At 44.2% G+C, this 26,591-nt stretch overlaps 1 protein-coding gene across 3 annotated transcripts in view; it reads right to left on the minus strand.

The window, feature by feature from the left end:
* LOC149979576 (chromobox protein homolog 2-like) overlaps nucleotides 1-26,591 on the minus strand; it is a 46,617-nt gene that overhangs the window by 13,919 nt on the left and 6,107 nt on the right. For 2 of the 3 annotated variants that reach the window (XM_090189121.1, XM_090189120.1), the window contains exon 2: nucleotides 5,181-6,302. The exons of the other annotated variant lie outside the window; for it this stretch is intronic. In XM_090189121.1, the coding sequence (XP_090045247.1) occupies nucleotides 5,181-5,197 (17 nt within the window). In that variant the 5' untranslated portion in view covers nucleotides 5,198-6,302. The remainder of the gene's footprint in view (nucleotides 1-5,180; nucleotides 6,303-26,591) is intronic. 3 annotated transcript variants of the gene reach the window in all.

Below are 26,591 nucleotides of genomic sequence, written 5' to 3' on the forward strand. Positions count from 1 at the left end.
AAATATTTGCTACATAATTACATATGTGTTATTTCATATTTGTGTTGTCTTCACTATTATTCTACAATGTAGAAAATAGTGAAAAAAATTAAAACCCTGGAATTGTAATGAATATAATGGGAGACAGAGAGCTGGTTTCAAGCGCAACAGGTGTTTATTTGTAAAGGACCACAGGAGGAGGCAGGTAGCTGGGTCCAAGGGCAGGCAGAAGGTCGTAAACAGGGGCTCCAAAAAGGTAACATTGCAGGCAGGGTAAAGGCTAATACCATAGTAAAGGGAGATCAGGGAAGAGGTTGATGACAGGAAATTCGCTAGGTAAAATTACAGGAAGGAATAGGTAAAAAAAAGGCGTCATTCGTGAGGATGGCCAAAAACTATGATACGGGAGGACTAATACGAGAAAAACCAGAGCTCCGAATAGAAATCTATATCAAAACAAACAATACCTAACAATGATGGGGTGCAAAGAACTGAACTAAATAGTGTGTGTAAATGACATACAGGTGTATGAACAGGTGATCAGAATTCAGGTGATTGGGATCTGGAGAGTGAGCTGCGTTCAGGGGATCTATGTGTTTGAGAGTGTGAGTTGGAAGCAGACGTTACAGGAGTGAATAACTTTTGACTGGTACTGTATATGTATACATTATGTATACATTATTATTTCTTTGCTCAGAAAACTTGAGGGGCCAAATAAAACCCCCTGGGCCACCAGTTGGGGAACCTTGATTTGACCTCATCTGTGTGATGTCTTCAAAGAGATGGATACCTTGTTTCCAAACCTTGTGGGGGAATCTGACAAGGGGCAGAGAAAAGAGGAGGCTTAGTTGAGATACTAGCACCTAAATGGTTCTGAATAGCTTGTGACAGGGTTTCGAAAATGTCACATTTACCGTATCATTCAAGATACCCAGGTACTGGGTCCGTTTACTGATCTCTATCCTTTGAGCATAAAGAGAGGGGGGAACAGTTAATTACCGAGCAATTGTATAAGTCTTAAACCCTTAGTGCAAGAGTACAAAGGATTCCCAAACACTTCTTTCACCCCCAGCGCTGTGTGCAGTGTGAGTGTCGTCATCTGGATGGGAAACTACGCTGTAAGTTAAAACAGCAACTCGGGAGGTCTGGGTAATTATGCATCCCTCACTGTGACATATCGCTGCACTGAGAAACTTCTTAAATACTTTTCACCCTTCCTACCTCCGTTCGCAGAAGGAACCGAATGTGGAGGTGGCTTTAAAAGAGATCTGTTAATTTACAAAAGGCTTCAGGAAGACTTCATTAGGCCGGCTACAGGAGTGTAGAAAGTGCTGCGTCCTGGAGACACAAAATATTTATTTACACATTAATGTTTAATTCCTTATTTCTTATTTTTTTATTGATGAATGGAGAAAACTTTTAACATTTGACCCTATATGTAAAATTATAGGGAGACTACTGAGTGCCCTAAGGAGTGTCATCACAATCATAAACAATGCATTATGATCTGGCAGGGAAGTGATGCACCTTTGAATATTTGTAATTATCTTAACCATATCCCCCCTCTTTCTTGTGCACTACTCGGTCTGTTGGAAAAAGTTCAATCTGTTTCAGAAAAATACAAGAACTACCCTACCCAAGGATTTTGGGGGTAGACATATTTGTGTATGCGTGTGTGTGTGCCTATGGTGTGTGTACGTGCGTGCATGTGTGCGGTGAATCAATGTTGCCAAATCTTAGATTACTTATGAGCACCTATAAACCCACCAATGAATATCAAAACTGTTTAAAGGGGCGGGACATAAGGTGTCAAGCATGAGCACCTGACATGGGTCATAAATCAATTCCGTAATGTCTCTTTTGACACCATGAACAGGTAATCACTCTCCAACCTGTAGATGACTATTGCTACACGGCGGATACATTACGTTAACGTGGAACTCTTAAGTAGCTATTTTAATTTATATAATTGTATATCATCACTCTCTGCCTGGTAAAACATTAGGGTTCGTTGTTAGACAACAGTGGTGTGTTTGGGAAGTGCTCCAGTCTAATTACATGTCTACAAATGAGTTGCCAATCATGAGAATGTATTGTCTAACCTTAGCTGAGGAAACCATCAAGTCTACACAATTAAAAGCAGCGACGAGAGAGAGACAGCAGCAATAAGTGGGCCTCTCATTCAGTTAATTTATGATTGCCAATTAAAACAGAATACTGCACAAAGTGGTAAAGCTGTCAGGAGGAGCGAGCCAAATTACCCTTTTCCACTTTGAATGATGGATTCTTTAATTTTTTTCATTATTTTTTCAAGGCAGAATGGGGGGAGGTGGGGCACAAAAGCGGGAGCAGTTTTAAGTGTATGTTGCTAATGAAAAAGGTGTAGTGTATTCTTCGACAATGCACAATGGAGAAGTGTGATGTGCGTTGCTGTCGGTGAAGTTTTCTTTGGTTTGTTTTCAACTCTCAAAACTGTGTAGCTTGCTTAATTAATTCATAGATATCGGTGACACTTGAGCGCACAATGGACTGGACACCTTAAATGACTTCACCGTTACTTTCACTACCTCCAACAAATTATTCTCGTCATAGACCTGTATTACAATGTCTAGAAGATGTGCTTATGACATAAACCATTATCGAATTGTCATATGATAACACTTTCTGCGTCAGTTTCCCAGACAACGATTTAGCCTACTCCTGGACTAAAAAGCACTTTACATGGAGATTCTCCACTGAACATGTGTTTATATCCAGAACTAGGCATAATATGTGTCTGGGAACCCCGGCCATTGGTATCTTTGTAGTAATCACAATATCAGAAGAGGATAGACTGAACAATGATAGATAGACCGAACAGGATAGACCGAACAATAAAACACAAGTATATTGTAGTTTTACAAAAATAATTCATCAAACAGGATATATCTCATCTCTGGTTTCTGGTATTACGTTGAAAATGCCAGCATTAAATGTTATGTGTGCACAATGGTAAAATAGAGGAAGGAAGGGGGTACCTTATCTTGGCTGAGAGAGACACCTCGGCGGTGTCTGCTGCACCATCAGCCACTGTTGCCATACTATTGATGATTTAATTAAAACATGTCAGCCTGAAATATGTCCATTATTTAATTAAAAGCTTAAAATGATAGCTAAAATGTATTTAAACTTTCTCAAAATGACTTTTAATTTCACCTGCCAAATGTGAGCTTGTGTCTATACTGACACGCCCTCCCTGTTCTCGCTCCTTAATCGTTTTTCTTCAGTGTATTTTTAACAGTGTTGGGAATTACTTTTAAGTGCAAAGTGTAGGAATAGGCCCAGCAAGAAGATTGGAATGCTGTGTACCAAGAGGTTGTAATCCCAGGTGAGAACATAAATATAATAATTACTGTATGAATAAACATACACAATGTAAACATATGTGGCACCACAATGCAAAGTCTCTGACCTCCTCCCTGTAGGATGTCTCATCGCCTTCGGTGATCAGGCCTACAACGTTGTCTCTTCAGCAAACTTGGAATCGTTCATTGCCACGTTGTCGTGGGTGAACAAGGAGTACAGGAGGGGACCTAGCACGCACCTCTGAGGGATCCCGTGTTCAGGGTCTGAGTGGCAGAGTTGTTGTTGCCTACCTTCACCACCTGGGGCAGGCCTGTCAGGAAGTCCAAGATCCAGTTGCAGATGGAGGTGTTCAGTCCCAGGGTCCCAAACTTGGGAAGGGACTATGGGTTTGAACACTGAGCTGTAGTCTATGAACAGCATTCTCACATAGTTATTTCCACTCTTGTCCAGGTGGGAGAGGGAAGTGTAAAGTACATTTGAGATTGCATCATCTGTAGATGTTTCAGTACATTTTCTTTGGTAGCATTCTTTGGTAGCATTTCTATGTTTTTCCCCATATTCCACCCAGTTCGTTTTATTTTATAATATATTACACTGGAACTTTCTTGAATAAGTTCCTCCATTTCTTTTATTTTCCTCTAACTTATTCTGAGCCTCTATGGCAGAGTTTTTATTGCTATCTATCTGTTCTGTTAGACCTTCTATTTCCTTTGTTAAAATGGACTCTTTTGACCTACATTGCTTTTGTTTTAGAGCTGAGTACTGAATTGCATGGCCTGTTAAGGCACATTTAAAAGTGTCCCATACAATAAGGGGATCTGCTGTACCATGTCGGAACAATTCCGTTATAAATTCCTCTGTCCTCGTTAAAAACAAGTTATCATCCAATAGGCTTTGATTAAATTTCCAATATACTCACCCACATGGAAAATCAGTAAGAGTAATGTATATGCCAATTATCTGATGGTCCGAAAGTATTCTGTCCCCAATCAACACTTTTTTAACTTGTGGTGCCAACGAGAATTAAATAAAATAATGTTATCAAGCTTGACTGAGCCTCCACCATGTAAACTCAGCAAAAAAAGACACATCCCTTTTTCAGGACCCTGTCTTTCAAAGATAATTCGTAAAAATCCAAATAACTTCACAGATCTTCATTGTAAAGTGTTTAAAACCTGTTATAGCAAGGAGAACTCCACCCCCACCGTTCAGCTGAAAAGGTGGCGCAGGGAATTCAAAAATATTCTTTAGAAATATTTAACTTTCACACATTAACAAGTCCAATACCTCAAATGAAAGATAAACATTTTGTTCTACCCATCATGTCAGATTTTTTAAATGTTTTACAGCGAAAACACAACATATATTTATGTTAGACCACCACCAAATCAAAGGGAAAATGCAGCCATTTTTTTCCAGCCAAAGATAGAGTCACAAAAGCAGGATTAGAGTTAAAATGAATCACTAACCTTTTGAAAATCTTCATCAGATGACACTCATATAACATGTTACACAATACATTTATGTTTTGTTCGATAATATGCATATTTACATCCACAAATCTCGGTTTACATTGATGCCATGTTCAGAACTGCCTCCAAAATACCCGGAGGAATTATAGAAAGCTACGCCAGATAACAGAAATACTCATCATAAACTTTGACTAAAGATACATGTTCTACATATAATTAAAGATACACTGGTTCTTAATGCAACCGCTGTGTCAGATATTTTAAAAACGTTACGGAAAAAGCCTAACATTGCAATAATCTGAGACAGCGCTCAGACGTAAAAGTATTTCTCCACCATGTTGGAGTCAACAGAAATACAAAATTACAACATAAATATTCCCTTACCTTTGATGATCTTTCATCAGAATGTAGTGCAAGGAGTCCTAGTTCCACAATAAATCGTTGTTTTGTTCCATACTAGTGTCCAAGTAGCTGCATTTGCTATCACTTTCAGCTCACGTGCCCAAAAACTGACTGCTGGTCCAGGATAACTCGCACAAAAACTTCCAAAAGATATATTCCAGGTCGATTAAACTGGTCAATCTAAGTAGATAATCAATCTTCAGGATGTTGTTATCATATATATCCAATAACGTTCCAACCGGATCATACGTTTTCAGCTGGAGCCAAATGGAACGGCAGTAGCACTCACAGAGAAATGCGCCACAGGAAAATGGCATTCTGTCGGGACACTTACTATTTCCCCTCCCATTCGGTCAAAGTTCACAGCAAATGCTCCATTCCACTTTCTACTGAATAAGGACATTTAGTGGAAGGCGTGCTACCAGATCCATATCTTTTTGGGAAAGGAGGGAGCGATGACGTAAAAGTTGCCCCACATTCAGAATTTCACTTCTCATTTGGAAGATTGCCTGCCCAATGAGTTCTGTTATACTCACAGACATAATTCAAACAGTTTTAGAAACTTCAGAGTGTTTTCTATCCAATAGTAATAATGATATGTATATATTAGCAACTTAGGACAGAGTAGGATGCAGTTCACTATGGGCAGTTCACTATGGGCAGGCTGGACTGAGGGCTTGTAGGCCTGTTGTAAGGCAGGTCCTCACCAGACATCACCGGCAACAACGTCGCCTACGATTACAAACCCACCGTCGCTGGACCAGACAGGACTGGCAAAAAGAGCTCTTCACTGACGAGTCACGGTTTTGTCTCACCAGGGGTGATGGTAGGATTTGCTTTTATCGTAGAAGGAGTGAGCGTTACACCGATGCCTGTACTCTGGAGCGGGATCGATTTGAAGGTGGAGGGTCCGTCCTGGTCTGGGGCGGTGTGTCACAGCATCATCGGACTGAGCTTGTTGTCATTGCAGGCAATCTCAATGCTGTGAATTACAGGGAAGACATCCTCCTCCCTCATGTGGTACTCTTTCTGCAGGCTCATCCTGACATGACACTCCAGCATGACAACGCCCCCAGCCATACAGCTCGTTCTATGCGTGATTTCCTGCAAGAGAGGAATGTCAGTGTTCTGCCATGGCCAGCCAAGAGCCCGGATCTCAATCCCATTAAGCACGTCTGGGACCTGTTGGATCTGAGGGTGAGGGCTAGGGCCATTCCCCCCAGAAATGTCTGAGAGCTTGGTGGAAGAGTGGGGTAACATCTCACAGCAAGAACTGGCAAATCTGGTGCAGTCCATGAGGACGAGATGCACTGCAGTACTTAAGCTGGTGACTGTTACTTTTGATTTTGACCCCCCCTTTGTTCAGGGACACATTATTCCATTTCTGTTAGTCACATGTCTTTTTTTATTTTATTTATTTTACCTTTATTTAACCAGGTAGGCAAGTTGAGAACAAGTTCTCATTTACAATTGCAACCTGGCCAAGATAAAGCAAAGCAGTTCGACAGATACAACGACACAGAGTTACACATGGAGTAAAACAAACATACAGTCAATAATACAGTATAAACAAGTCTATATACATATACATATATATGTGAGCAAATGAGGTGAGAAGGGAGGTAAAGGCAAAAAAGGCCATGGTGGCAAGGTAAATACAATATAGCAAGTAAAACACTGGAATGGTAGTTTTGCAATGGAAGAATGTGCAAAGTAGAAATAAAAATAATGGGGTGCAAAGGAGCAAAATAAATAAATAAATTAAATACAGTTGGGAAAGAGGTAGTTGTTTGGGCTAAATTATAGGTGGGCTATGTACAGGTGCAGTAATCTGTGAGCTGCTCTGACAGTTGGTGCTTAAAGCTAGTGAGGGAGATAAGTGTTTCCAGTTTCAGAGATTTTTGTAGTTCGTTCCAGTCATTGGCAGCAGAGAACTGGAAAGAGAGGCGGCCAAAGAAAGAATTGGTTTTGGGGGTGACTAGAGAGATATACCTGCTGGAGCGTGTGCTACAGGTGGGAGATGCTATGGTGACCAGCGAGCTGAGATAAGGGGGGACTTTACCTAGCAGGGTCTTGTAGATGACATGAAGCCAGTGGGTTTGGCGACGAGTATGAAGCGAGGGCCAGCCAACGAGAGCGTACAGGTCGCAATGGTGGGTAGTATATGGGGCTTTGGTGACAAAACGGATTGCACTGTGATAGACTGCATCCAATTTGTTGAGTAGGGTATTGGAGGCTATTTTGTAAATCGCCAAAGTCGAGGATTGGTAGGATGGTCAGTTTTACAAGGGTATGCTTGGCAGCATGAGTGAAGGATGCTTTGTTGCGAAATAGGAAGCCAATTCTAGATTTAACTTTGGATTGGAGATGTTTGATATGGGTCTGGAAGGAGAGTTTACAGTCTAACCAGACACCTAAGTATTTGTAGTTGTCCACGTATTCTAAGTCAGAGCCGTCCAGAGTAGTGATGTTGGACAGGCGGGTAGGTGCAGGTAGCGATCGGTTGAAGAGCATGCATTTAGTTTTACTTGTATTTAAGAGCAATTGGAGGCCACGGAAGGAGAGTTGTATGGCATTGAAGCTTGCCTGGAGGGTTGTTAACACAGTGTCCAAAGAAGGGCCGGAAGTATACAGAATGGTGTCGTCTGCGTAGAGGTGGATCAGAGACTCACCAGCAGCAAGAGCGACCTCATTGATGTATACAGAGAAGAGAGTCGATCCAAGAATTGAACCCTGTGGCACCCCCATAGAGACTGCCAGAGGTCCGGACAACAGACCCTCCGATTTGACACACTGAACTCTATCAGAGAAGTAGTTGGTGAACCAGGCGAGGCAATCATTTGAGAAACCAAGGCTGTTGAGTCTGCCGATGAGGATGTGGTGATTGACAGAGTCGAAAGCCTTGGCCAGATCAATGAATACGGCTGCACAGTAATGTTTCTTATCCATGGCGGTTAAGATATCGTTTAGGACCTTGAGCGTGGCTGAGGTGCACCCATGACCAGCTCTGAAACCAGATTGCATAGCAGAGAAGGTATGGTGAGATTCGAAATGGTCGGTAATCTGTTTGTTGACTTGGCTTTCGAAGACCTTAGAAAGGCATGGTAGGATAGATATAGGTCTGTAGCAGTTTGGGTCAAGAGTGTCCCCCCCTTTGAAGAGGGGGATGACCGCAGCTGCTTTCCAATCTTTGGGAATCTTCGTGTCGAAAGAGAGGTTGAACAGGCTAGTAATAGGGGTGGCAACAATTTCGGCAGATAATTTTAGAGAGAAAGGGTCCAGATTGTCTAGCCCAGCTGATTTGTAGGGGTCCAGATTTTGCAGCTCTTTCAGAACATCAGCTGAATGGATTTGGGAGAAGGAGAAATGGGGAAGGCTTGGGCGAGTTGCTGTTGGGGGTGCAGTGCTGTTCCACATGTCTGTGGAACTTGTTCAGCTTATGTCTCAGTTGTTGAATATTACGTTCATACAAATATTTACACATGTTAAGTTTGCTGAAAATAAACACAGTTGACTGTGAGAGGACGTTTCTTTTTTTGCGTTTATTTGAGTTCATATCTCACTAGGTCAGGATACATACATCCAATATATTCATGGCATTCGTAATTTCCTTAAGAGCATGAGGGTGATCATTTGTAGTGTGATTTTATTTACAGTCCATTGAGGTATTTAAAACAGTATTGTAATCTCCCACCATAATAATATAGTCTTGTATTGCTTGTGTGTAGCAGAAACCGAAGCGGACAGTGAGGTGACACTGTTGGATTTATTCAAGTCTTTGTCAATGTTCTGGTGCTCACCTCTCTCAGAGGCATTTATTTACTATATTAACAGGTTCAGGACTAATTGGCCAATAAACTTTGTAAGCAAAACAACAAACAGGACATTGACAAAGACTTGAATAATTCCAAACATATTGTCAGTATAAACTATTTCGGCAACAAATCTTTGCCTTTAACAAAAAACTCAGATATAATTTTGTCCTAGCCAACCTGTTGCCTGCCCAGCCTGCTCTCCCCCAGGCAAGAACCAACTGAGCACCTAAGTACTTTTACCAGGAACTCCCTTAAGCTAGGAATGTTCTATCATGATAGCCCCAAAACACATTTCTACCACAAATGTGTTATTTCCCATGGACATACTATATATCATAAACCACGGTTTTACATAAACACACACTTCAATAACTTATGCTAGAACTTCTACTTTAAGTCACAATACACATTCATAAAGTAATTCACTCCCGTGATAATTAATCACTTTGCTCATTCCCATCAACTAATAAATGTTCCTTGATGACTCCTAGACTAATTTGCCTCATGCATAATGCACACCAGCACTTCAACAAGGAAACACAAGGAAGCGCTTCAGACAGAGGTAGGTTAAATGCTATGATTATACTCTACCAATACCTTGATCGTTATTCTAATAATACATTTCACATTGCTAGACCATGTACGTTTAAATGGGCAGCTTTATACACTGTAGAAACGTTGTTAACAAATTACATCGTTTTAGTAACTGGCGTGAGCAACAATCACTCGACTTTGGCGCCTTACCTCAAAGTATTATTGGCAAAAGGAATGTGCTACTCAATCCAACATTCTCTTTTTTTTCAGGATTTTTAGCTTTACCTTGAAGAGATAAAATAAATGTTCTTTCTTCGACAAATCATTTTTTTGTGTCATTGTCTACAAGTCATGAAATTGCGCTCCATGACATACCTTGCCTCTTCTCCATGACTCACAAGGTGCGTTGGGGAAAGGACATCACCAAGTGTCTACTAAAGTACCCTTAAATTACCAGCAAACCCAGGGAACCAGGAACAGGGAAAAAGGTTGGCCAGCTTGATAGGGAAATGGCACCATCCACAGTGACAGGTGATACACGATATAGTAGCCAGGCTGCTGTATGGGCTTAGGGTTAAATTTAGCATAGGTCATGGAAGGATGCGTTGCAGCAGCACAACTCTCTGCAGGCAGTGGTGCAGTGGGCCATATCTCAGGGCCAGGTAACACTGGAGAGGTGTCTGCCTCTCCAACACACTCAGGGTATGCATCAGGGAACATTGTCCAATCAGATTTGGAAAACTGTTCTGGTGGTTCAGGCTCTGATCCCGATAGGCCGGATTCCTCCAGGGCCACTTCAACAACGGGAAGCTCCTCTGTACCTACTGCAGCAGTAACAATATTGGTAGTCAGCATCTGCTCAGACAGAACAAGACCACCCAGGGCTCCAGCAGCTCTGGGATGGGCTCGGCCTGCACCTGGATCGAGGGCTCTGTCTTAACATAGAGATATGTTATTTTGCATGGGTTGCATCTCAATCCACTGCATCTGCCTCTGTCACCATTCCCGCATCTGAAGTGGAAAGTGGCAGAGCTACAGCGTTTCTCTAGTGTCCAAACCGTTTGGCCTACAAACCAAACTCTCACAAACAACATGGTGTTTTCGATTTTGACCTACGACCCTCACAAATATCAGGGGACACGTCTAAAGGTAATCCATACAAATGAACGGAAGTATGGAGGTCGTTTTGTGTCAACAGAAAAAGGCATTAATTATGTATAAAAAATAATATATATTTATATATACAGTACCAGACAAAAGTTTGGACACACCTACTCATTCAAGGGTTTTTCTTTATTTTTGCTATTTTCTACACTGTAGAATAATAGTGAAAACATCCAAACTATTAAATAACACATATGGAATCATGTAATAACAAAAAAGTGTTAAACAAATCAAAATATATTTTATATTTGAGTTTCTTCCTAGTAGCCACCCTTTGCCTTGATGACAGCTTTGCACACACTTGGCATTCTCTTAACCAGCTTCATGAAGTCACCTGTAAATTCATTTCAATTAACAGATGTGTCTTGTTAAAAGTTAATTTGTGGAATTTCTTTCCTTCTTAATGCATCCTTCTTAATGCATACTACATGATTCCAAATGTGTTATTTCATAGTTTTGATGTCTCACTATTCTAGAATGTAGAAAATAGTAAAACAAATAAAAAACATGGAATGAGTAGGTGTGCCAAGCTTGTAGCATCATAACCAAGAAGAGGTAGTATTCACTGCCAAAAGTGCTTCAAAAAAGTACTGAGTAAAGGGTCTGAATACTTTTTTTGATATTTCCATTTTTTATTTGTAATACATTTGCAAAAATGTTGAAGAACTGTTTTTGCTTTGTCATTATGGGGTATTGTGTGTAGATTGATGATGGGAAAAGACTATTTAATCAATTTTAGAACAAGGCTATAATGTAACAAAATGTGGAAAAAGTGACGGGTTTTGAATATTTGCTAAAGGCACTATTTAATGTACTACCCCCAGGGAAAAGGAGAGAGGAGAGTGAAATAATTTCAATCTGAATGAGGAATGCCTGAATATGGTGGTTCAGGGAGTGAGTTATTGTATCCGTCTGTAGCTACTGTCTTTTCTCCCATAGACAATGAGGATATGACCACCCTAATCAATACACTGAATCCATAGTGATTAGGTCAACCATTTGTTCACTTGATCCTTTACCCCTCATACTGATGAAAAATGGGGTCAACGTTCAACACTCGCCCTATGATGGTTAGTTGAGATTCCCATTTCTAAGGTTGGCGTAATTGTAATGCAATTGTATGTAAATCAGTTTGCTCTCTGTTTTTGTCATGGTGGCGCATATCTTCTAAAGGGGCGAAGAGTCGCTGGCCTTGTCTCTAGAAAATCAAGGCCCCAATTCCCCTCTGACCCTCGGTCATTCATGCCAATGTGCTCTGTGCGATGAGACGCTTGTGAGACACTAGCATGCTCAGATAGAGTAACATGGAGTCACAGTGGACAAGACCCCTCTGCAGCCTTATTAGCCTGACACAAAGCCTCCTCTGATGTGTCCCTTTCTGAAAAAAACTATTAGGAATCTTTGATTCATTAGTGCACTGGCATCTGTGCAATTAGAACAGAGAAAGATTCCTTCATGAATAACCATGAGATAGCCTTGAGTTGGTTCAGATTAATCACTGGCATGGTGGGTGGGAAATGTAATGGTTTCTGGATTGATGGAGGCCTTTTCATGAACTGTGTTGACCACTAGTATTGAGGCCAATATTTTTTTACACGAATGATGGAAAAAGTAGAAGACCAATCACCTTTTCAGTGTATCTTAGATTTTCTGTCCAAGTATCTCAAAATCATCTCCTGTTATGGTTTACTGGTTACTCTTTGTGACACTCGAAAGAATAGCATAACTGCCAGTTCTTACATTATACAGCACAGCCAAATGTTGACGGGATCCGTACAGAAAATCACATGATTTCACATTTGAAATGTTATTTAAATCATGTGAATCATTTACATTTTAGGAGAAGCTCTTATCCAGAGCAACTTACAAGGAGCAATTAGGGTTAAGTGCCTTGCTCAAGGGCACATCGGGATTCAAACCAGCGACCTTTCTTTTACTCACTCTTAACCGCTAAGCTACCTGACGCCTATTGTGGTTTTGGAACACTTCACATGTGATGATATTTTTTATTTTACCAGGTAAGTTGACTGGGAACATATTTCTTTTACTCATACTCATACTCATTTACAGCAATGACCCGGGGAATAGTTAAAGGGGAGAGGAGAAGAACGAACCAATTGGAAGCTGAGGATAATTAGGTGGCCATGAGGGACAGATTGGGGCGGCAGGGTAGCCTAGTGGTTAGAGTGTTGGACTTGTAACCGAAAGGTTGCAAGTTCAAATCCCAGAGCTGACAAGGTACAAATCTGTCATTCTGCCCCTGAACAGGCAGTTAACCCACTGTTCCTAGGCCGTCATTGAAAATAAGAATTTGTTCTTAACTGACTTGCCTAGTTAAATAAAGCTAAAAAAAAAAGATTGGGAATTTAGCCAGAACACTCTTACGATAAGCACTATGGGATTTTATGTGATCACAGAGAGTCAGGACACCCATTTAATGTCCCATCCGAAAGACGGTACTCAACAGAGTAATTAGACCAGAGGAAAGAGTGCCTTCTACTGGCCCTCCAACACCACTTCCAGCAGCATCTGGTCTCCCGTCCAGGGACCGACCAGGATCAACCCTGCTTAACTTCAGAGATGGGATGCAGGGGGGGTATTTCACGTGGATTTTCACATATGATTTTCACACATAACCTTTCATGTAGTTTTGGAACACTTCACATGTGATGATATTTCACATGGATATTTTTCACATGAGATTTCACAGATGATGTCCTGTGAACAAAACTTTGTCATTAGGAACATCATGCGGTCACAGTGTTTTCAACTTACATATTTGACACAATTTGACATATATGATTACATTGTTTATGTATATTTATACAGTAACTATTATTCAACATGTCCTCACCTGGGATTTGAACATGAACAAGTTATTGACACCATGATTTCACCTGTATTCCTACACTTTGGAATTCAAAGTAAATCCCTGTTGATAACACTTCCTTTTAAGGGTTCCTTATTACAGTGTAATTGCATGTGTAATTCCACTGTAACAAGTATTGTAGTTAGCTGTAATGACTCATAGTTACAATTTAATAACAACAAGTACCTGGTAGTAATTGCGGTCTGTAATTACAGAAGCATAACAACAAATGCTTCTTACCATGCTTCTTACCATGCTTACAATGCTTCTTACCATGCTACCACACCTGAATTCATCAACTTATTGTTTCGCTTCTTCTCAGCTGCATCTGATTAATTAACAACTGTAACAAAGTTCGGGATCCCTTGTGGATGCGCTGGGTGTCTGAGAGATAATAGCCTATGCTCAATAAGATCTAATTACTTAACCATGAATGTGCACTGTTCAAAATATATTTCCAGGCAACATTGTTGCTAGCACTTGCCCCAAAAATAAAGTGTACCATCTGGGTTGATTTTACGAAAACAGATTTAATACAAGTGTAATCCCAGATGAGGAATAAGACACTATTTCAAAGCACATGTCATTTTTTGCCTAAGTACAATGTAATTACTAGTTGTTACACAGGATTTAGCTAATTAAAATGAAGTGTATCTTGTGGAGTACTTAATTGTAATTAATGTGTACTTATACAGTACATTACCCATCCTGACAATCTGGCCCTCAATTTAAAGCTTGTGGAAGCGAGATTCAAGTGGGAGAATAAATACACTAGTACACCACAGAGTACAGGTAATATCTGCATAAGTACAATACAAATACTAGGTGTCACACAGTATTTGGCTTGTTATAGTGAAGTTTATGTTGAGGGGTACTTGTAATTACCATGTACCAATAACCAGTGGTGGAAAAAGTACCCAATTTTCATACGGTACTTGAGTAAAAGTAAAGATACCTTAATAGACAATGACTGAAGTAAAAGTGAAAGTCACCCGGTAAAATACTCAGAGTAAAACTCAAAGTAGCCTGGTCCTTCTCAGGCCTGTATGGATGGCAAACCAGCCTGAAGTACCATATGGGCAGATTACAGATCGAAACTGAGAGGAATTGGTTGCCCAGAACTGGACGGGAACTCTGTCAAGAGAAAATCACCAGACAGACCCGTTGCCAAGAACATTAAAAACATTTAAAAAACAAAGAAGGCGGAGGTAAATTACCTCCCACCCCACCCTGCTGGAGAAACAGATGAGACCCTGGAGAGGGAGCTATTGAAGCCACTGGGAGAAATACAAATACGTGCCAACCACAACATTGTGAGTCTCAAAATGGCAAAGACCTTCTCATATCAAAGACAAGATGTCGTTCAGGCCCTTCCTGTGAAGTACTTCAAAGAAAGATGGCCAGCCCTGTTTGAGCCCACTCAGCTGAATGAAAATAGTCAATGTAGGTAAAAAATGTATATTGATTTAAATATTCTGTGTTGTCTTGACCTAATATTCTAATCTACTATTAAATATGCATTAACGATTAGTCTGAACATTCTCACTCTGCACATGCTTTGGGGGGAGTTTCCCAACAGGATTCTGGCTCTCAGATCATCTTTTGTCCTCGTCTGTCCAGAAGATGCTCTCTCTCTCTCAGATTAAGGAGGAGTTCAGAAGAATTACAACTGTTTCTCTTGAGTCCACCTTTATGCAGAAGCTGGACAAATATACACCAAAACTATTGGACTTGTTTAAGTCAAAAGGAGGCGCTGTAATGGCGGACATCCCCATAATGTTTTTTAAAATTACTTTCCTGCTTTTGCACACCAGTATTTCTGCTTGCACATCATCATCTGCACATCTATCACTCCAATGTTAATTTGCTAAATTGTAATTACTTCGCTACTATGCCCCATCCACCGCTGCCCCCTGGACACTGATCACTTGGCTACATAGCTGATGCATGCTGGACTGTCCATTAATCACGGTACTCCATTCTGCTTGTTTATGTTTTATCTGTCGGCCCCAGCCGCACTCAGGCTCTGTGTGTAGTTAATCCGACCCTCCCTGCCTAGTCAACGCCATTTTACCTGCTGTTGTTGTGCTAGCTGATTAGCTGTTGTTGTCTCACTTACTGTTTTAGCTAGCTCTCCCAATTCAACACCTGTGATTACTGTATGCCTCGCTGTATGTCTCTCTCAAATGTCAATATGCCTTGTATACTGTTGTTCAGGTTAGTTATCATTGTTTTAGTTTACAATGGAGCCCCTAGTTCCAATCTTCATACCCCTGATACCTCCTTTGTCCCACCTCCCACACATGCGGTGACCTCACCCATTACAACCAGCATGTCCAGAGATACAACCGCTCTCATCATCACCCGGTGCCTGGGCTTACCTCCGCTGTACCCGCACCCCACCATACCCCTGTCTGCGCATTATGCCCTGAATATATTCTACTATGCCCAGAAACCTGCACCTTTTCTTCTGTCCCCAACGCTCTAGGCGACCAGTTTTGATAGCCTTTAGCCGCACCCTCATACTACTCCTCCTCTGTTCCGCAGGTGATGTGGAGGTAAACCCAGGCCCTGCATGTCCCCAGGCACCCTCATTTGTTGACTTCTGTGATCGAAAAAGCCTTGGTTTCATGCATGTCAACATCAGAAGCCTCCTCCCTAAGTTTGTTTTACTCACTGCTTTAGCACACTCTGCTAACCCTGATGTCCTTGCCGTGTCTGAATCCTGGCTCAGGAAGGCCACCAAAAATTCTGAGATTTCCATACCCAACTATAACATTTTCCGTCAAGATAGAACTGCCAAAGGGGGAGGAGTTGCAGTCTACTGCAGAGATAGCCTGCAAAGTAATGTCATACTTTCCAGGTCTTTACCCAAACAGTTCGAACTACTAATTTTAAAAATTACTCTCTCCAGAAATAAGTCTCTCACTGTTGCCGCCTGCTACCGACCCCCCTCAGCTCCCAGCTGTGCCCTGGACACCATTTGTGAATTGATCGCCCCCCATCTAGCTTCAGAGTTTGTTCTGTTAGGTGACCTAAACTGGGATATGCTTAACACCCCGGCAGTCCTACAATCTAAGCTAGATGCCCTCAATCTCACACAAATCATCAAGGAACCCACCAGGTACAACCCTAAATCTGTAAACAAGGGCACCCTCATAGACGTCATCCTGACCAACTGGCCCTCCAAGTACACCTCCGCTGTCTTCAACCAGGATCTCAGCGATCACTGCCTCATTGCCTGTATCCGCTACGGAGCTGCAGTCAAACGACCACCCCTCATCACTGTCAAACGCTCCCTAAAACACTTCTGTGAGCAGGCCTTTCTAATCGACCTGGCCCGGGTATCCTGGAAGGACATTGACCTCATCCCGTCAGTTGAGGATGCCTGGTCATTCTTTAAAAGTAACTTCCTCACCATTTTAGATAAGCATTCTCCGTTCAAAAAATGCAGAACTAAGAACAGATATAGCCCTTGGTTCACTCCAGACCTGACTGCCCTCGACCAGCACAAAAACATCCTGTGGCGGACTGCAATAACATTGAATAGTCCCCGCGATATGCAACTGTTCAGGGAAGTCAGGAACCAATACACGCAGTCAGTCAGGAAAGCTAAGGCCAGTTTCTTCAGGCAGAAATTTGCATCCTGCAGCTCCAACTCCAAAAAGTTCTGGGACACTGTGAAGTCCATGGAGAACAAGAGCACCTCCTCCCAGCTGCCCACTGCACTGAGGCTAGGTAACACGGTCACTACCGATAAATCCATGATTATCGAAAACTTCAACAAGCATTTCTCAACGGCTGGCCATGCCTTCCGCCTGGCTACTCCAACCTCGGCCAACAGCTCCGCCCCCCCCGCAGCTACTCGCCCAAGCCTCTCCAGGTTCTCATTTACCCAAATCCAGATAGCAGAAACCTGGACCCGTACAAATCAGCTGGGCTTGACAATCTGGACCCTCTATTTCTGAAACTATCCGCCGCCATTGTCGCAACCCCTGTTACCAGCATGTTCAACCTCTCTTTCATATCGTCTGAGATCCCCAAGGATTGGAAAGCTGCCGCAGTCATCCCCCTCTTCAAAGGGGGAGACACCCTGGACCCAAACTGTTACAGACCTATATCCATCCTGCCCTGCCTATCTAAGGTCTTCGAAAGCCAAGTCAACAAACAGGTCACTGACCATCTCGAATCTCACCGTACCTTCTCCGCTGTGCAATCTGGTTTCCGAGCCGGTCACAGGTGCACCTCAGCCACGCTCAAGGTACTAAACGATATCATAACCACCATCGATAAAAGACAGTACTGTGCAGCCGTCTTCTGACGGGATGAGGCCTCTATGAAGAGGGAACGCAACACCCTGCCACAACTAAACTCTCCGTGAAGCGAAAAAGGTATGGACTGTAGGTGCGAGTAAGGATGACAACAGGCAGAATGTGGTACCGTTTACAAGGACTTTATTCCTTTACACGGTAATATGGGGAAAAGGGGCTGGACGGAACCAAAGCAAAGAAAGTAAATCTCAAAGCCCCCCCTCTCCTATCTTACCTGCCTAACCACTTTTACCTAATTTAGCACCACCTGGTGCACTAACCAAAATACAGGGGGTGGTCCGCCCAGGTCTTACCTATTGTGCATAGACAATGAATATACTACGGGTATATGTATGCCCGCGGGCCTCTTGCCTAAGCACTCCCTAGGTGCCTTCCCCTTCCCCCCTGGGAACAAATGAAACAGAATATTAAACAATTTCACAAACAAACTAAGAAACAAAGGACATCAAATAAGCTCTATCTGAGCAACAAACTCACAGAACATACCAACTTCCCAGCAATGAACTCGCAAAATCAACCTCAGCAATCCCAACCTCCAGCAAAATCTACCTCTAGCAAAATCTCTCTGCAATGACCTCCCAGCAATAAACCCCCAGCAAATCAATCTCCAGCAAATCTACCTGCAATGACCTCCCAGCAAATCTCTCTGCAATGACCTCCCAGCAAATCCTCCAGCAAAATCTCTCTGCAATGACCTCCCAGCAAATCTCTCTCTCCTGAACAGAACACTGGCTTTTATATAGCTTCAGAAGGAATAGGTAATTGGAGACAGCTGTGTCTTGACGAGGGGGCGGGGTCAGCTCTCCAATTAGCCCTGGAGTCGACCAATCAGCTGCTTGAGGAATTTCAGGAAGCCATTTCCTGAAATAAACACATGCAAATACACAAACTACAACACATAATCTGGGGAACGTAACAGACCTTGCCAAGGCTTTCGACTCTGTCAATCACCATATTCTTATCGGCAGACTCAGTAGCCTCGGTTTTTCTGATGACTGCCTTGCCTGGTTCACCAACTACTTTGCAGACAGAGTTCAGTGTGTCAAATCGGAGGGCATGCTGTCCGGCCCTCTGGCAGTCTCTATGGGGGTGCCACAGGGTTCAATTCTCGGGCAGACTCTTTTCTCTGTATATATCAATGATGTTGCTCTTGCTGCGGGCGATTCCCTGATCCACCTCTATGCAGACGACACCATTCTATATACTTCCGGCCCGTCCTTGGACACTGTGCTATCTAACCTCCAAATGAGCTTCAATGCCATACAAAACTCCTTCCGTGGCCTCCAACTGCTCTTAAACGCTAGTAAAACCAAATGCATGCTTTTCCACCGTTCGCTGCCTGGACCCGCACGCCTGACTAGCATCACCACCCTGGATGGTTCCGACCTTGAATATGTGGACATCTATAAGTATCCAGGTGTCTGGCTAGACTGTAAACTCTCCTTCCAGACTCATATCAAACATCTCCAATCTAAAATCAAATCTAGAGTCGGCTTTCTATTCCGCAACAAAGCCTCCTTCACTCACGCCGCCAAACTTACCCTAGTAAAACTGACTATCCTACCGATCCTCGACTTCGGCGATGTCATCTACAAAATTGCTTCCAACACTCTACTCAGCAAACTGGATGCAGTTTATCACAGTGCCATCCGTTTTGTCACTAAAGCACCTTATACCACCCACCACTGCGACCTGTATGCTCTAGTAGGCTGGCCCACTGGCTCCAGGTCATCTACAAGTCCATGCTAGGTAAAGCTCCGACTTATCTCAGTTCACTGGTCACGATGGCAACACCCACCCGTAGCACGCGCTCCAGCAGGTGTATCTCACTGATCATCCCTAAAGCCAACACCTCATTTGGCCGCCTTTCGTTCCAGTTCTCTGCTGCCTGTGACTGGAACGAATTGCAAAAATCGCTGAAGTTGGAGACTTTTATCTCCCTCACCAACTTCAAACATCTGCTATCTGAGCAGCTAACCGATCGCTGTAGCTGTACATAGTCTATCGGTAAATAGCCCACCCATTTTTACCTACCTCATCCCCATACTGTTTTTATTTATTTACTTTTCTGCTCTTTTGCACACCAATATCTCTACCTGTACATGACCATCTGATAATTTATCACTCCAGTGTTAATCTGCAAAATTTTAATTATTCGCCTATATCCTCATGCCTTTTGCACACAATGTATATAGACTCTCTTTTTTTCTACTGTGTTATTGACTTGTTAATTGTTTACTCCATGTGTAACTCTGTGTTGTCTGTTCACACTGCTATGCTTTATCTTGGTCAGGTCGCAGTTGCAAATGAGAACTTGTTCTCAACTAGCCTACCTGGTTAAATGAAAAAATAAAAAAAATAAAGATAAAATAAAAACCAGGGACCCTCTGCACACATAGACAACTGACACCCATGAAGCATCGTTACCCATTGCTCCACAAAAGCCGCATCCCTTGCAGAGCAAGGCAAACAACTACTTCAACGTCTCCGAGCAAGTAACATCACCAATTTAAACACTTTTAGCATGCACCCCGCTAACTAGCTAGCCATTTCACAATGGTTACTGTGGCATAATCCAGAATCACCAGGATGTATTGGTGCCCCCGGTTGCTCTTGGGTAGAGTTCCCACCAGGTCCATTGCAATCCTGCTGAAAGGGACTGAAATTATAGGAAGGGAAAATAAGGGGTTGCAAAAGTGAGGATTTGGTGCCACCTGCTTGCACTCCGGCCAACTGCAGCAGTAATCCTCCACTGCTCTCTTCACACCCGGCCTGTAAAATCGTGCCTTGATCCGGTCTAAGGTCTTCTCCACCCCTAGGTGAGCCCCAAAAAGGTGGGAGTGTGCCAAATGTAGGACAGATTGTATAAAGGAACAGGGCACCAACAACAACTCCATAGATTTCTCATTCTTCTTCATGACCTGATACAGCAATTTCTTCTTTATAGAAAAATGGGGGTAGGTGATCTGATTTACCCCCTTCGTGGGCTTTCCATCCACCACGGTCACCTCCTGGAGAGCGCTGGCCAGGATGGGATCCTCCAATTGGGCCATGCTGAACCTGCCCACTAGAATGGCTCTGGTGCCACCTCACATGTCATCCAGACTTGCCTCACCTTCCTCCAGTCTTGCTTCACCCGAGTCAACCTCCGAGAGGGTTTGTGTTGCTGTGTCCACTTCCTGGAATCCACACATCCAGGCATTCCTCCTTCTGGCGTCCCTCCCACTTCTCCGGCTTCCTCCTCCCTTCTGGTTCCCCATGTCTCCTGACATACTGGTCCACAGTTGGCAGAACATCGTGAAATCCCTCCCGAGAAGGACCAGCACAGGCAGGTACGGGACGACTCCCACTGGCCCTGTGTGTTGTCTCTTTGTGGTCTGTAGGTGGAGGAGTGTGGTAGGGTAGTCCTTAGTCTCACTGTGTATGCACGTGATGTCCACGGTGTCAGTCAGGTTCAGGGACTGGACAAAGTCAGGTCGGATCAGGGTCACCATACTCCCGGAGTCCAAAGGTGCAGTGGTGTCCTTTCAGTTGGCTCTTAACGGGGTGACAGGGGAAGGACCACTCTCCTCAGCCCAGCATGCCACCAGCAAGCTGCAGGGATGCCCAGTGGCTACCTCACTGGTTGAGGCCGAATGCATCGGGACAGTTCCAGGCGATGTGTCCCGGATAACCACACTTATAGCACCTCCTGCTGTTCAGGTTTAGGAAGGGGCGTTGTCTTGGGCAGATGGCTAATGGAGGTCCCCCATCCTTGGCCGGGGTCCCGGCATGGTCCTCAGTCCTTTTCTGCTCCTTCAGGTGAGTGGAGTGTTCAGCCTTCCATGGTTGTTCACTGCGCAGGGCCTCCAAAGCCACCTGTTGACCTTCCACCAGATCCACCAGGTGGTCTGCGCTCTGCGGGTTAGCTTGGCTTGCTAACTTTATAGCTTCCAATGGGAGAGAGTGTAGAAATGTATCTATGACCACTTTCTCGATGGCGTAAGTGTCAGTGGATCAGCAGTTAGCCAGCTCCTGGCCAGCCTAATCAGATCATGCATTTGCGATTGGGGGGACGCACCTGACAGGAAGGGTGCTAGGAGGCTGGCCCATTGCTCATGGGGCCATTTCGCCCTAGCCGCCGTCCTCTCGAAGACTTGGAGGTAAGCCTCGATGTCGTCAGCTTCAATATAAACCTACTGGGTTTGGGACGAGAGACTGCTGCGCCTGCAGTGTGCTGACGCTGTACCACCAGCAGTTCCTCCATGATGCATAGCCTGCTGCGTTATGTTAGCCTCCACCAGCTGTTTCACCAATGCTTCCATTGTGCTCCGTGTCTGTTTAGTTATTGAGCTTGATTTGCTTTGCCCGCATTCTCCACCATATCTAGCAGGCTCAAGTAGGAGGTGTTTCCACGTCACCAAGTACAATAACAAAACAAGCACATGAAGCACAACTAGAATGCAGATGGGGAGCTTATTAGGGAGATTTGCACACTAGGGGAAAGGGGGGAATTCAGCACCAGTTCACAGTCCACAATCCGATCTCGTTGTCCATTCCATTCTCCAGGAGTAATCCCAAACTCTGGGTCCTCAGGTAACCGGTTCGGTACACGTTGGGGGTAATCAGACAGTCCAGGTCACAACGGGTAATCACACAGATAATTCTCCCTCTTCTCACACTTTTCATAACACACATTTCCCTCTCAGTCGTCTCCCTTTAACCTGTTAAAGAGGCTGCGAATTTTTGCAGCTTTTTGTTAAAAATCGCGCAACATTTCAACGTCCTGCTACTCATGCCAGGAATATAGTATATGCATATGATTAGTATGTGTGGATAGAAAACACTCAGAAGTTTATAAAACTGGTTAAATCATGTCTGTGACTATAACAGAGCGTGTTTAGCAGGAAAAATCCCAAGGAAAACTGTTCACACAAAAAAAAACAAAAATATCCCTCCGCCAGTCTCTGTATTGTCTATGGCAAGGGAAAATAGATAGGGCCCTGTTTACAATGCCTACAGCTTCCACACGATGTCGCCAGTAAATTAATCCTTGGTAAAATGAGGAATAGGCACTTCCTGTCGTCGAGCACACCAGAGGAAGTTATGAAAGAGAGAATGTGGACCATGATTTCAAAACGTGCTGCTATTGAATACAGATCGCCCCGTGATCAATTTGATCGATTATTAACGTTTACTAATACCTAAAGTTGGTAAAAGGAGTTTGAAGTGTTTTGTCAAAGTTTATAGGTAACTTTTTTAATTTTAAAAAATGACGGTGCGTTTTGGAACGATGCTTTTTCATGGATCAGACGGGCTTCATAAATGGACATTTTGGGTATACATGGACGGATTTAATCGAAAAAAAGACCCAATTGTGATGTTTATGGGACATATAGGAGTGCCAACAAAGAAGCTCGTCAAAGGTAATGAATGTTTTATATTTTATTTCTGCGTTTTGTGTAGCGCCGGCTACGCTAATTATTTAAAAATCTGACATGTTGGCTAGATTCACAACGAGTGTAGCTTTAATTGAGTACCCTGCATGTGTGTTTTAATGAAAGTTTGAGTTATATCGAGTACTATTAGTTGTCACTCTGAAATTTCCGCTGATGTCCGCTGATGTTGATCCCTGTACAGGGATCCCCAGGCTTTCCTCGTTGGGTCAGGAAGTCCACATAAGGCTCCGCGGTGGAGCCAGCGGGATATCTTCCTTCAATCACCACTCCCCTACCTCTTCCTAACATCTGCCACAACGTGTTTGTTTTGGGCTTTGTCCCCGTCCTTTTCAAGACGTACTCTATTTTGGTGTGGTAAAGAAAAACACATATTTTCGTATCCCTACACTCTTCTCCCATACTTATATAATGTGACATCTAAACTCTACTCAGTAAGCTGAAAATCTAGTTGCTAGGTGGTACCGGAGCTACAGTTTACATGATGCTCTTTGTCAGGTGAAGTCATAAGAGACATTGTCAATTCTTGTTTAAAAAACAGCTTTGATTTAAAACTTACTCCACATGCAGTAGTGTGGGTATTCCCAATCTGTGGTACACGTACCCCCAGGAGTAAGCGCAATGCCGTTGTGGGTACGCAGACCCCTATAATCCCTCCGTTCCTTATCATCGTGCCAGTGGTGTGACATGGACGCCGACATATGGCAGGTAAGGCATATGGCAGTAAGGAACCCGCAACCTGCACAGTGCCCGGAGAACGGCACTTAAGTGTCCACAGGTGTGTTGTGCCTGTGTCAGGTCATCCTGGACTACTGTCGGCCATGCAAACCATGGAGGCTTTTTTGTCTTCCAACACTATGGGATCGCGGATGACATTGAGTCAGACCGTGGCCATCAGTTCACCTCACCCCGGTATGGAAGGCGTTCATGGAACACCTGGGGGTCAGGGTTAGTCTCACCTTCGGGTACCATCCTCAAGGTAATGGGCAGGTGGAGAGGGTCAATCAGGAAGTGGGCAGGTTCCTGAGGTGTTACTGTCAGGACCGGCTGGGGGAGTGGGCAGATCTGGAGGAGATCTGGAACGCTGCACCCACTCGTCTCCAGCACTCGTCTCCGACCTGGACAGCGTCCCTGTGGTAGTCCCTGCTGTCGGTGTTGTCCTGCTGCTGGTGCAGTGCGTGACAGGGGGTACTGTCACTTATACCCCGATACTGCTGCTCATTCCGTTCACCAGAGGTCTACATCACCGGCCTTATAGGCATCACTGAACTGGATCATTACTACCAACCCCGGACAGTCTTGTCTCATTGCGCACACCTGGTTCCTACTGTATTCCCCCTGATTAGTATGTGTGTAATTGTGCCCTCTGTTCCCCATTGTCCTTGTCGATTATTGTTACATGTCTGTCTGTTGGTCTTGTGAGTACCTGTGTTATGTGGTATAGGCTTTCGTGCTACGTCTACTGTACATTGTATTAGGGTTTACATACTGCGTTAGTTTGCACTTGTTATTATGGGTCTCGTGTTGTCTATTGTTTACGGGTCTCGTCTTGTGTATTTATTAACCAGGTCAGAGTCTGAAAGGCTCGAGGTCAGGGCAGGCTGAACAGGCCGGAACCGGAGGGCTAGAAAACAGAGACTAGGAAAACCAGGAGCCCGGAAAAACATGTTGGTAGGCTTGATAAGACATGGCCAACTGGCAACAGACAAACAGAGAACACAGGTATAAATACACTGGGGATAATGGGGAAGATGCGCGTTACCTGGAGGGGGGTGGAGACGTGCACAAAGACAGGTGAAACAGATCAGGGTGAGACAGTATCCACCTCCAGGGGCACCACCGGGTGTCCTCCCTGGGTGCATACCTGGCTGACCAGGGTGTCGGCGTTGGAACTCGGCGATGAGGGCCGGGTCCAGGATGTCTTTAGCGGGGACCCAGCACCTTTCCTCCGGCCCATAACCCTCCCAGTCAACCAAGTACTGGAAACCCCTGCCCCAAGGTCGATCCTTCAGTATGGCGTATGACCATGTACGTCGGATGACCGTCGATGAGACAGGGAGTAGGGTTTGGCCTGAAAACAGGAGACAAAGGACTGTGAGACAAGGGCTTAATCCTGGACACATGACAAGTGGGATGTATATGGAGGGTACGGGACAACAGAAGATGAACAGCAGTGGGACTAATGACTTTAGAGATGAGGAAAGGACCAGGAAATTGGGGGGTCAAGTCCTGTGTAGACAGCCATACCCTCTGCCCGAGACCATAGAGGGGAGCAGGAGTCTGGTGGCGGTCCACTTGTTGACGATACCTTGAGAAGAGCAGACCAAGCTCACTTCAAGGTACGCCGACAGCTGCGGACAAACATCTGGGCCGAGGGCATGTTGCTCTGGGAACAGCGGGGCTGATAACCCATGGAGCACTCAAAGGGCAAGAGCTCATTGGCCAAGTAGGGTAGAGTAGAGCCAAGTAGAGTGTTCTGCATGTACTCTACCCACACAGGTTGCCGGCTGCAGGTGGTGGGGTTGGTCGAGACAAGGCACCTAAGCGTAGTCTCCAGGTATTGATTGGCACGCTCCAACTGACCGTTGGATAGGGGATGAATCCTGGAGGATAGGCTGGTCGACAACCCATTGAGGGTGCAGAACACCTTCCAGAATTGGGAGGAGAATTGAGGACCACGATCAGAGACAATGTTGACAGGGAATCTATGGATTCAGAAGACGTGCTGCACCATGAGCTTGTCCGTTTCCTTGACTGAATGTAACTTTGGGAGAGGGATGAAATGGGCGGCTTTGGAGAACCTATCCACTACTCTCCAGATAGTGGTGTTGCCATCAGACAGAGGAAGCCAAGTGACAAAATCTAGGGATATATGGGACCAGGGGCGATGAGGAACAGGGAGTGGCTGAATGAGGCCAGCCGGAGCTTGCCGCGGAGTCTTATTCTGAACACACACCGTGCATGCGGCGACGAAGGCTGAGACGTCAAGAACCACAGTGGGCCACTAGAAGCGTTATCGGAGGAAGGCTAGGGTTCAACGGATGCCGGGATGGCAGGTGAGCTTGGAGAAATGAGCCCGTTCCAGGACCTGTGATCGGGCCGAATCAAGGACAAAACAACCAGATTTCCTACGTCGTAGTTTCACTCAGCGGGGTTGAGACGATGGGACAGGAAGGCACAGGGACGCAGCTTTTGATCCTGGGCAGACCGCTGGGACAGGCCGTCTCCAATCCAAAGTCAGAAGC

The sequence above is a fragment of the Oncorhynchus mykiss genome, chromosome 11, assembly GCF_057628025.1.
Source record: "Oncorhynchus mykiss isolate SJ-2025 chromosome 11, ASM5762802v1, whole genome shotgun sequence".
NCBI lineage: Eukaryota > Metazoa > Chordata > Actinopteri > Salmoniformes > Salmonidae > Oncorhynchus > Oncorhynchus mykiss.